Source organism: Strix uralensis, chromosome 7 (assembly GCF_047716275.1).
Source record: "Strix uralensis isolate ZFMK-TIS-50842 chromosome 7, bStrUra1, whole genome shotgun sequence".
Taxonomy (NCBI): domain Eukaryota; kingdom Metazoa; phylum Chordata; class Aves; order Strigiformes; family Strigidae; genus Strix; species Strix uralensis.
Genome location: NC_133978.1, coordinates 8,412,134 through 8,423,826, shown reverse-complemented (window position 1 = coordinate 8,423,826; position 11,693 = coordinate 8,412,134). Strand labels below are relative to the sequence as shown.

Below are 11,693 nucleotides of genomic sequence, written 5' to 3'. Positions count from 1 at the left end.
ATTATAGCGGAGGATGGTTTCTTATACCAAGTTCTACACCTTGTAAAATATTCTAGCATTGTGACACAACATTTAATTACAGCTAACAACTGACCTTCTAAGCAGGTGGCTGTCATTTTTGTCCATTCAACACTGTTTTATCTGATGCTTACAGGTAATTCTAACTTCTCAAACCAAATTAGGAGGATCTGGGAAGCAACCCTGAGAAGAAAGTGAAAATGAGCAAGGGATATTTCACAAGTTTGGGGGGGGAATTGTAATACATAATAGCAACAAAGATGTGAGAAGCTGAAAAACGTGTCAATCTCACAGGAGAGTTCAGATAGAAAGGAGAAAAGCCTAGAAGGAGAGGGGGGTTGGGCAGGAGAAAATAGCTGTAACACTTTTCAACTGGTTCTTTCTGTGTGCGGTGGTGGTGGGGAAACCCAAACATTGCAGGAGACCAAAACTGTAACCTGAACCTGACCTCCCTCACACGGGTTGTATCATAAAACCACTGGGCTGAACTTTGGTCATTGCATCACCAATACAAAGCAGTCTCAAAGTCCAGCCAAGCAACTACACCATGATTTAATTTTTCTTCACGTGCACTCAAGATGGTAGAGGCCAACTAAGAATACGGCCCTTCAGAAGAAAAAACATGTCAATTTAATTGACAGTTGGCTGGACAGCTTTCTTTTCTTTTGAGGTTGGGTTTGCTTTTTTTTTTTTTTTAAATATTACTGCACTGAAAAGTGTGGGTGTGATATGGCATTTAGCTGGAACGTTAAGTGCCAAGGACATATTTTTGTCTGTATCCATTAGAAATGGGAATCAATAAAGCAGTTAAAAACATTGAAGACCGTAAGTTGATCAATTATGCAAAATATGAACCTTATCACTGATGTAACGTGGCACTGGGAATATTCACGTAAAGATGTTCTTGAAATCTTAAACATCCTTGTACACAGGACGTGTGATTCATGGTTTACAGAACGATAAGCACTAAAAGGGTCAAGTAACTCACCTAGTATCACCCAGCGAGCCAAGATCAGGCTGAGGTCAGAACTCAGGATCCTGTTTTTCCATGCTGATCTTTTTAACAACTGCATGTTACTCCAAGCGCACAATGTCCTACCAATACCAAGCGTTTCCGTTTCCACAAAATGGCTTGTTTTTCTGCTGCACAGAAAAAGAACCAGCATGTTCAAAAGTGAGTGTTCTAGCAAGCATAAAATGTAATTGCTGAGGCAGGACACAAACGGATAGCTTTAGCCAATAGAGAGATAATTTATAATTATCACGGATAACCACAACTGCCAAAAATTCCAGTCCATACCTTCATGATTCAATTGAATTGTCCCTGCTTAAGAGGACTGAACAGAAGAGCACACTGAACACAGAGCCTTCAAAAATCCCTTGGCTTCTGACAAAATGTCAGTTGCCAATCAATGCAGCAGCAGTATGACCGTCGTCCTCAGCAGTTCATTCCAACACAGAAAGGCTGGCAGGCGACTGAAGACTCCACCTCTCAACTCAAGGTGTCTGCCCCCTCATCCTAAAGCATCCTGCCAAGCAGACCTGTTCCTGCCAGGTACAGAAATGCTCACCTGATCTTCACCCTGTGCTCCTAACACTGGCACTGGAGAGAGAAATTACTCAGAACATCAGTGTGTGAACATAAAACAGTTGAAGATTGCAATGCATTGTAGCTTCAGGTGGAACTCAAAAGCAGCAACTCAAACTCCTCTGTGAAGAGGAAGCAATAATGCCATGTCCTAAATTTGCATTCTGTGCACCAAATTTATTTATAGAGGGAGGGAAACAGATTTGGGAAGAGAGATTCAATTTACCGATCTTTGTTTACAGTATCGGTATTTCATCCTCTACCAGGCCATCACATGCCCACAGCACCTATATTTCTGATTCATGTATAATACGTAACAATACTAGACGGCCACATGTATCTTACTTAAGTTTAATGCGTATCTTAAGACTTCAGTTTGCCTTTAATCAGGAAAACACATCGGTCTACCTTGGTTTTAAACTAAATTTTTTAACTTGGTGGGCTGCAGCCACTGGAGTCCTATTTGATTATTATCATTCAGCCATTTTTTAGAATCCTAGCCAGCTGGGCCTAGACCTGGTACACAGGTGCTGAACACCCGCTTAAATAATTGAACTCAAGGTGGTATGAGCCTGTACATTGTTATGACAGGAGCCTAACTTTGTTTAACAAATCCCAGCACTAACAGGTTAATTTCGGACTTCAAAGCCACAATATTTCTAGGCATGATCTGCTACACGCAGTCACGTGTATCAGAAAGAAGATAACAGGATCGTTGCCACAAATATAGAAATGAAATAAAACGTTGCATGTAACGCCCTGGCAGAATAAACGGTGTACCCTTTCTGTACATCAGCCTGAAACAACCACATGCAGGCTCCACCAGGCTGGAACTGAGCCAAAAGATTATCCATCCTTTCTGTCACACGTGGATTCTCCGAGGATCAGCGTCTGGAACTCCATGTGCTCATTCGATGTTCATCTGCGGTTAAAGATAACGAATTCAGATATAATCACACTCAAAAGTGACGGTAAGGAGACACATCAAGGACAGCACATGCTGTACAGCAAGAGCTTGATCCAATACGCCAATGGGAGAGGCTGTGTCAGAAAGTTGAAATCTGATAAATTTCCCAAAATGGCTTAGTTGTAACAAGCAATTAGTGATCAAGAATAAACCGTTTACACAGTCCGTTATGTGTCCACGACTCGTGCCCAGTTTTACACGGCTAAACTACGAGCCAAGTAGGAAGTTGCTCCTGCAACCTTCTCCTGCCCCCTCAGAGCTGCACGGGAGGAACCGCGCCGCACGGGCGCTTCGTTTGTCACCGTGACTCCCGGTTGCGGCAGGCAGAGCACCGCACCGCGCCGGGCCCCCGCACCGCCGTCCCTCAGTGCCCCGCCACGGAGCCCGGGGCTGCACAGGGCGCGTCCCGGGGCAGCGGCCCTCTCCCGCGCACCGCCCCGCGCCTCGCCCCCGCGGCGCTAAAATGGCGGGCGCAGGCGGGGCCGCCGCACGCCCCCGGCAGCCGGCCGGCCCCGCCGCCCCTCGCACGCCGCCCCGCGGGGCGCAGGCCCCACCGGCCACTCACCTCCGCCGGCCCTGCTGGGAGCCGTAATCATCCTCCTCCTCCTCCTCGCTCACTCCCGCCCTTCCTCCCTCCGTAGCCACCGCCGGGCTGGGCCGCCCCCGGCTCCGCGCCGCCGCGGGCCCCCGCGGAGCGGCGGGGAGCAGGACTACGAGCCCCGTGGTGCACGGCGGCGCGGGCGCGCCTGCGCGGCGGGGGCAGGGGGAGGAGGCGGAGGCGGAAGCGGCGACGGGACCGCCTGCCGCGGCCGGGCGCGGCGGGGCCGGGCCGGGTGCCGCCATGCCCCGGGACAACATGGCCTCCCTGATCCAGCGGGTGGCGCGGCAGGCGCGCATCACCTTCCGCAGCCCGGGGGGGCCGGCCTTCGGGGAGAACCTGCACCGGCTGCAGCAGCTGCTGGACGAGGTGCGCGCCGAGGACTTGCACTTGGCGCCGCGGGGGCCGTCGGCGGCGGCGGCGGCGGGCGGGGGGTTCCCGTGGGCCGGCGTGGTGCCGCCCGTCAGCTACATGCACATCTGCGAGACGGAGAGCTTCAGCATGGGCGTGTTCCTGCTGCGGAGCGGCGCCTGCATCCCGCTGCACGACCACCCGGGCATGAACGGCATGCTGAAGGTGCTCTACGGTACGCTGCGCATCGCCTGCATGGACACGCTGCCCCCCGCCGCCGCCGCCCCGCCGCCCGCCGCCGCCGCCGGGCCCTGCCACCGCGCCCTGTTCCGCTCCCGCCAGCACTACACGCCGGCCTCGCCGCCCTGCCTGCTCTCGCCGCACACCGACAACCTCCACCAGATCGACGCCGTGGACGGGCCCGCCGCCTTCCTCGACATCCTGGCGCCGCCCTACGACCCCCAGCACGGCCGGGACTGCCACTACTACCGCCTGCTGGAGGGGCCGCCGGCGGGCGCCGAGCCGCCCGGGCTGCCGCGGGAGGTGTGGCTGATGGAGACCCCGCAGGCCGCCGACTTCTGGTGCGGGGGCGAGCCCTACCCCGGGCCCCGCGTCTGCCTCTGAGGCGGCGGCGGCGGCCCGGGCCCGGTGGCCGCCTTCGGGACGTTTGGCGCTCGCCCCGCCCCCCGCGCGCCGGCCTGAGGGGAGCCCGCCCGGCCCCCGCCACGGCCCCGGCCGGCGGCACCGCCGGAGCCACGGCTGCGCTTTGCCTGGTGAGCCGGGACGGGACGGCGGGAGCCGGCGGGGGCTCCCCGGGAGCGCTGCGGCTCAGAGACTTTCACCTTCCCCGGGCCTGCCCGGCTTCACGAGTCGGGGGAAAGAAAGCGCCAGAGCGTGTTTTGTTTCCTTTGGGCCGATGTGGAGGAGCGGCACGGTTAAACTTCTGCTCAGCTGAACGGTCGGGGGGAAAATAATCCACCTTCCTCTGTAAATAGTTAGGGCCGCGCGTCGGTGAGGAGGGATCGGGCTCCGGCAGGGCGAGCAAACGCAATAAGCCTTGTGGCGGGGCTCCCCCCGGCCAGGGCCGCCTGGCGCCGGTGGGCTGCGGAGTGCGGCCGCCCGGGCTGGGCAGGGGCTGGGCAAGGGCTGGCCTGGCTGCGGCCTGCGGGCGCTCCGGAGTGAGTCTCAGCAAGAGCTGTACCCTGCCAGCAAAAACCAAACCCAGAAGAACTCCTGAGCCAGGACGTGCTCCTCCAGTACATGCCAGCGATCCCCAGGGCTGGAGTTAAGGGAATTCCCGCTCCGCAGGGACACCGTCAGGTTCAGAATGACTTTCTAACAGTTCTTTAAAGCGTTGCATATAAGATCTTGCTATTGCGACTGAGAATTACAGAATACGTCTATGCATACTTCCTTCAGCTAGGAGAAGGAGGCTAGTCGGCTGCTAATTAACCTCGCTTGGAACCTCTCGTGCAGCAGTGGCAGAGGGTAGCGGAAACTGGGCATCTTAAGAGAAAAAACAACTATCCACTGTAGCGCCGTGGAAGCTATTCTAGAAACATGACGTATTTGCAAACTCAATGTATATACAGCGGCGTGCATACCCTAGGTACAGATAAGATTTGACCTGATGTCTTCTCTTTAAAATGCGGTCTGTGTTTTTATACGGACAAGTGAACGCTTTGGGCTTTTGAAGCCTTGCGGTTTCCCTCTTTATACTATTTATAAAGACTACTTTTTCATAAGGCTTTTAAATAAACGTAGCATAGAAGAGACACCGTGAATTTGGCCTTGCTGTGATGGAAGCAGTCTGGAGATGGAGTTTGTCCACAGCAGGGGATGCGATCTTTCTAACAAGGGAGAAACTTTTTCTGTAGGTGAAATACTCCGTCTGCACTGCAGGGACTGGTCTTGTGCCCGTTCATCCTAACGCACACTTTGTTCCACAAGCCTGTGCCGGGGCAGCCTTGGCCCTCCTGGTCACGATGTGGGAATTTGAATAAGAAAACGCAGCTTAACCGACCTCCTAAGTGACGTACCAACCTGCTCCAGAAATCGTTCCACAAGTGGCTTTAATTTTTCTTTGTGTATTTATAAAAGCAGACTTGTTTTTCCTGTACAGTGGCTTGTATGTGATTTTTTTTTTTAAATGATTCTGATACGGCATTGCTTTTTTTTTTTTTTTTTCCTGTGAAAGAATGAGTGTAAATGTACAGTCGGCATTATGCATTCACAGATTAATTCTTTTGCAAGGAAAAATTGGTGGAAATTATTTCAGGCGATTTCCATTTATTCTTGCAGCACTTTAAAGTGCCTGATACTTCTGCAGCTGGCTTACCTGTTTTTCCTGGAATTCCCCTGCAGCTTGGCGTTAGTTAATGTGCAACAATTCTCTATCGAATGCAGTCATTAACTACAACGCAATGCCTCCCTATGTTACAGCCTGTTTCTAACTCTCCCCGATGCTAATGAAGACCATCATCCTTTTTCAGAAGTCCACAAAGAAGATACCGTGGTGCATGCAAACAGCTGTACTGGAAAAACAAACTGCGACAGCATTTTTTTATCTCGTCTGCTCTGTCCTGCCCTTAGGTCTTTCTGCTTGGTTTTTAATTTTTTTCTCCATGTCTAAAACCTAGTCGAGATGTTTAATGGGGTAGGTCTTTAATGTGTCTTTCTGTAGAGGACAGCATGGTCCCTTACACTGCGGAGTGCTGTTAACAACTGTCGCAAAACCTATTTCTTTTTTTTCTTTTAATAAAGGTGTTAGCATCAAAGTATTAAAGCCGGGAAAAATAGCAAAGAAAACCTGAGATGCATTAAAGAAAAGCCTCTTTGTGTAACTTCTTGCTTACTCAGTAATTGAAACTTACTTCATGTGTTCTGGATATCTGTAAGCAGAAGGTTTAAGTCTGTAATGCCGTTCCTTCTCTCTGCAGTCTGGTTATTGTGTTTTCACAACAGCAAAATTACTGTTATTGCTGACTTATAGAATAAATACAGGATATCTCACCACTGACCAGTCATTACTTCCCTTCACAAGTACGACAGTCGTGAACCAAGTATAGTGCAGAGTGTGAACCAAGTATGGTGCAGAGCACAAGTTTCTTTCGCCTAACGGTCCACAGGGTGCGGCTGGCCTCTCTGAAAGGTGACGCTTAACGCTGGCTTCTCAGCCCAGATCTTCCGCCGGCGCCCTGCAGACATGTCCGAGCACACGCGGTGCTGCTGCTTTGGCTGTTGGTGTAAGGCAAAGGCACGGGGTTAAGGTCACCGATGCTATTGCACAGCGTAAGGTTCTCCTGGTAAGGTTCTCCTGTAGCCGTGTGCTAGTCATCGGCAGTTTCCTTCATTCAGCTCGTTTACAATTCATGTGGTTCATCTCATTTTGGTTTTGACTGGGGTTTTAATCTTCTAGCGTGGCTGCAGGGGTTCGGAGAGCAGGAGCGGAGCCTCGGACCGCGCGCCTGGGTAGCCGAGATCCCAGTGCGGCTCACGACGCCCTGGCTGCGACTGAGCGGCCGTTATCCGAGGCCGTGGCAGTACCTCCGGGAGCAGCAGGCTGAGCACGCTGGATCCCTGTCCGCCTCCCCGTACCACCGCCCACCGGTGCCGACCGAGGAAGCCGCCGCTCCTGTGGGGTTGCGCTCCCGTGTGACACCCCTCCGGCAGCCGGCCACACCGTCTCTTTTGGGGGCACACGGGATCGGGTGGCGAAGCTGCAACCCGTCAGGAGATGTGGCAGGGAGGCGAAGGCTTACGTGTACTGCTAGGGTGGACGGCGGGGTGGCCCTGGAGCTGGCGGCGTTCCCTGGCTTCTCTGTCCCGCATGGAGTGGTCTGTGCCCAGCTTCGGACGCCTGCCTCGCCCAGTCCAAAACCAGGCACGACGCTTCAGCTACCACTGACCGCCTTTCCCAAGCAAAGAGCAGCCGCCCCAAAAGCCAGCGCTGGTTCTGGGGAGCGGGTCATTTCCCACAGAAGAGGCAGGTGCCGCAGCGGGGCGAGCAGCGGCTGGGCAAGGCCTTTGCCTCCTGCTCCCTATGGCCTCGGCCGTGAGCTCTGTCCTGCACGGCTCACCGGCGCGGTGCGGGCTGTACCGGGGGTCTCCGCCGCAGCAGGGCAAGGCCCCGGGGCCGGTATGGCCCTGCACCGACGGCAGGGCCCGAGGGGGAGCCCTGGCGGGGCCAGGCCGGGGTAACATCTTAAAAAACAAGCATCAAAATAGATGGGGGGGGGAAAGGTGCGATAGCGCGATGTTGTGGCCAGATGGGTTCGGCAGAAAAAGCCGGGCTGTGCCGCGGGGGTGAGCGCCGCCGCCCGCGGGCCCCCGCGGAGCCCCCCGAGAGCGGGCGCGGCGCCACCCGCGCAGCCCCGCGCAGCTCCGCGCCGCCGGGAGCGGGGAACCGCGTCCCCGGGCGGTGGCCGTCGGGGCGGCGGTACTCACTTTTCCGGATCCCACTCAGGGAGGTTGCCCGGGGCGTCTCGTAACCGCGGAACAAAACAGAAAGTGAGTCAAAAAAAAAAAAAATAAAACCAAAAACCAACACCCACCCCGCTCCCCGGTGAATACGATCCCGTGTCTGGTCTCCGAGGGAAATCCCCGCGCCGGAGAGCAAGCGTTTGTACGCCGGGGCCGGGGACGCCGGTTTTCCGCGCCCAGGCGGTGCGGGGCGGTGCGGAGCGCCCGGCGGCAACCCCAGGCCGGGCCGCCCCGCAACCCCCCGCCGCCGGGGGACGGGCGGGAGGGACCCCCTCCCCCGGGCCGGGCCGGGGAACCTACGGAAATAAAGGTGTCAATTTAGCATAATTAAGAGATTTATTTGTCGTCTTTTATAAACGTTGTAAGCACCTACCCTATTGTCGAAAAGTTTATTTACAGAGTGGCCAGAAAGAAACCCTCTCTCCTTCCAGCTCCCGTTAGTGGTTGTGCATTATTCGTGTTATCATCTGCTGCGCGCCGGGGCCCGGCGGACAACGGGCGTCGCTTCCAGCCAGACTATTTACATCCCGTCCCAAGTCCTACTACAAACGTAACACTTTTAAGTCACCGAAAACAAAACCAAAACCCCAAACCAGTGCGTACAAAAATATAGTCTCTAAAAAAAAAAAAAAATCCCAATATTAATAGGCAGAAATGTACAGCCATACTAAAACCAGGGAGGGAAAACTTTCCGGTCTCGGTGTCGCCGCTGTCGTCGGAGCGGATCGGTAAGGCACCCCCCACATGCAGACAGGGGACCGGGCTCTACACCACACAAGGCACCAAGGACACCTCACCACGACGGCACTGCATGCATCCATCCTCCCGCCGCAGCCCCTATGTACACCCGCCGGCCCGGCCCGGCCCGCCCCGGCCCGGCCCGGCCCGGGGGAGCCCCGCGGCGCCGCCGGGCGCCGATCGCGCCCCGCCGGACTCCGCTCCGCTCCGCTCCGCGCCCCGCCGCGCTCGGCGGCGGCTCCGCGGCTCCGCGCTGGGTCCTGCGCGCCCCGCGCCGTCAGGGCGTCCGCGTCCGCGCCGCGCAGGGGGCCAGGGCGGCGGCGCCGCTCCCGCCGCCGGGCTGCGGGCACCCGCCGGCGGCGGCGGCGGCGGCGGCTCCTTTCCGCTCCTTCTGGCGCAGGTGGATCTTGGTGTGCCGCTTCCTCTCGTCGGAGCGGGCGAACTTCCTGCCGCAGAAGTCGCAGGCGAAGGGCTTCTCGCCGGTGTGCGTGCGGATGTGGGTGGTGAGGTGGTCGCTGCGGCTGAAGTTCCGCATGCAGATGCGGCACTGGAAGGGCTTGTGGCCCGTGTGGATGCGGATGTGCCGGGTGAGCTCGTCGGAGCGGGAGAAGCGGCGGTCGCAGCCCTCGGCGGGGCAAGGGTAGGGCCGCTCGTGGACCGGCGTCTTGCTGGGCCGGTTGGGATACTTGCGGGGCCGCAGGATGGGCCGCAGCGGCAGGTGGTGCGGGCTGTAGGCGCCGCCGGGCACCCGCCCGCCCGCGCCCTCGCCCCCGCCGCTGCCGCCGCCGCCGCCGCCGGGAGCGCTGCCGGGGGCGGTGCCCGCCGGGGCCGCCCCCATGGTGAAGTTGCGGATGGTGGAGAGCGGCGTGAGGGGCGGCGGGACGCGGAGCGAGTCGAGGGGGCAAGGGAAGGGCTTGCGGTCGGGGCCGGCGTGCAGCTCCCGCTGGCACTGGGGCGGCGGGAAGAAGCCGCCGTACTCGGGGATCATGGTGAAGAGCCCGCCGTCGGCACCCGCCGCCTTCGGGGAGGGGTAGGAGGGCGGCGGGGGGAAAGGCAGCGCCCCGCCGCCGGCGGCGGGCAGGAAGGCCGAGGAGGGGTCCTGCGGGTACAGGTCGCCGCAGCCCGAGTAGGGCGGCGGCGGCGGCGAGTAGAGGTGCTCCAGGTCGGCCGGCTGGCCCTGCGCCATGGTGCAGCCGAGGGCCCCGGCCAGCGGGTTGGGGGAGGCGGCGGAGGCGGCGGAGGCGGCGGTGGCCGAGGAGGAGGCGGAGGAGGCGGCGGAGGAGGCGGCGGAGGCGGCGGAGGAGGGCGTGCTGACCCCCTGCAGGATCCCCGCGCTCACGATGTTGATGATGCCCTCGGGGTAGCAGCCGGCGCCGGGGTACTGCGGGTCGATGGAGAATTTGCCCATGTAGGTGAAGGTCTGGTTGCGGGAGGCCGGGGCGCTGGGCGCGAAGCCGCCGCCGTAGGGCAGGTCCAGGGCCCGCTTGTCGCCCATGTCCACGTTGATCATGCCGTCTGGGGGGGGGGGGGGCAAGGAGCCGGTCAGCCCTCCGCGCCGCCACCCGCCGGGCGCCCCGGACCCGGCCGCCGCCCGCCCCGGCCCGGCCCGGGGCTGCGGCGCGCACATGTTGCGCTCCGGCTGCGGGGGCCCCGCGCCGGCCCCAACTTTTCCGCCCACCCTGCCCCGAGCCGGGCGCGGAGGCAGGGCTGCCGCGAGGGGCGCCGGGGACCCCGGCCGGGCGGCGGGCGAGCCCCGGGGGGCCGCGGCCCCCGTTCCAGCCTGCCCGCCCCCCCCCCCCCCCCCCCCCCACTCCCCCCCACCTCCGCCCGTCGCCCCCCGCGGGCGTCCCGGGCCGCCCCCCGCGCGGGCTCCGCTTACCTCCTGCCACGCCGCTCATCTGGTCGAACGGCCCCGCCGCCAGGTCGGCATTGGGGAAGATCGCGACCGAAGTTGGCAGCGCGGCGGAGATGTCATCCGCGGGGTAAATGCCCTCGGGGAGCTGGTGCACGAACCCGCCGAGGGTCACCGGGATCTTGTCCACCGCCTTGGCGGTCATCATGGGGGCGGCGGGGCGGCCGGGGGAGCGGCGCTCCCGGCCGGCGGCGGTGCGCGCTCGGGGCGGGGAGGGCGGGCGAGGAGGGGGCCGCTTCCCCCTGCCTCCCACTACCGGCGCGGGGGGACGGCGGGGAGCCGGCGCGGCGGGCGGGGGGGCATGGGCGGGCGGCCGCCCCGTCGCGGCGGTGCGGTGCCCGCGGTGCCCCGGGAGAGCCGCGCTCCCGCCGCAGCTCGCGCTGGAGGACAAGTCTGGCGGTAAGTATTTATGGGGGCCCCCTGAATGCCCGGGACGTCACTGCCCATATAAGGACTGAGGAATGGGGCCCGGCGGTCACGTGGGCGCCCGCGTGCGGGACCCGCCGCTCCGCGCCCGCCCCGACACCCCCCCGAACCCCAACCCCCCCCCCCCCCCCCAATCCGCGCCCCGCGGGGGCGGCCCCGACCCGCCCCGGCCCCGCTCAGCCCCCGCCGCGCCGGCAGCGCCCCGCCGCCGCCCGCCGCGCCGCCCAGGGGGGTATTCCGGTGGCGGGGCCCTTGTCCTAAAAAGGCGAGGATCCGGCCCCGCCCCGCCTGCCCTTTTTAGGGCTCGTTCCGGAAAATTTTAAAAAGCTCGGAAAAACAGAGGAGGTCCCGGGGGCCGCCCCGCCGGACCCCGCTCACTTTCTCAGCAGCCCGTAACCGCAAAGCGGCGGCGGGTCAGAAAACAGCCGCATTCACGGAATCAGGCTTAAAAAAAAAAAATCTTGTTTTTTGGGTTTTGTTGTGTTGTGTTTTTTTTTTTTTTTTTTCTTCTGAATTACGGGTGGAAAGAGGCGCCGAGCAGAGCGAGTGCGGCGCTGCTTTTTTTGGAAAGTGTCTGATCTATATATACCGTCGCGAAAACGGAACCGCCTGC

The 11,693-nt window shown here is 59.8% G+C and overlaps 2 protein-coding genes and 1 long non-coding RNA gene across 18 annotated transcripts in view; 1 reads left to right on the top strand and 2 right to left on the bottom strand.

The window, feature by feature from the left end:
- The window catches only part of LOC141945781 (uncharacterized), a 62,022-nt gene extending 58,744 nt beyond the window's left edge, over positions 1-3,278 (bottom strand). For 12 of the 16 annotated variants that reach the window (XR_012629597.1, XR_012629601.1, XR_012629602.1 and 9 more), the window contains exons 1-2: positions 3,139-3,278; positions 95-2,528 (exon numbers count right to left, since the gene is read on the bottom strand). This is a non-coding gene — a long non-coding RNA (uncharacterized LOC141945781). The remainder of the gene's footprint in view (positions 1-94; positions 2,529-3,138) is intronic. The other 4 variants (XR_012629609.1, XR_012629598.1, XR_012629608.1 and 1 more) reach the window with 1 other exon arrangement.
- A 103-nt stretch (positions 3,279-3,381) lies between these two features.
- ADO (2-aminoethanethiol dioxygenase) lies at positions 3,382-6,534 on the top strand. Its single transcript, XM_074874331.1, has one exon. The coding sequence runs from the start codon at positions 3,415-3,417 to the stop codon at positions 4,144-4,146; it is 732 nt and encodes a 243-aa protein (XP_074730432.1). The 5' UTR covers positions 3,382-3,414; the 3' UTR covers positions 4,147-6,534.
- A 2,485-nt stretch (positions 6,535-9,019) lies between these two features.
- On the bottom strand, positions 9,020-11,005 carry EGR2 (early growth response 2). The gene is made up of 2 exons (XM_074873979.1): positions 10,622-11,005; positions 9,020-10,257 (listed from the first exon to the last, which is right to left on the bottom strand). Exons 1-2 carry the CDS (start codon positions 10,800-10,802, stop codon positions 9,020-9,022), a joined length of 1,419 nt encoding a protein of 472 aa, XP_074730080.1. The 5' UTR covers positions 10,803-11,005.
- Between the last annotated feature and the right edge of the window lie 688 nt (positions 11,006-11,693).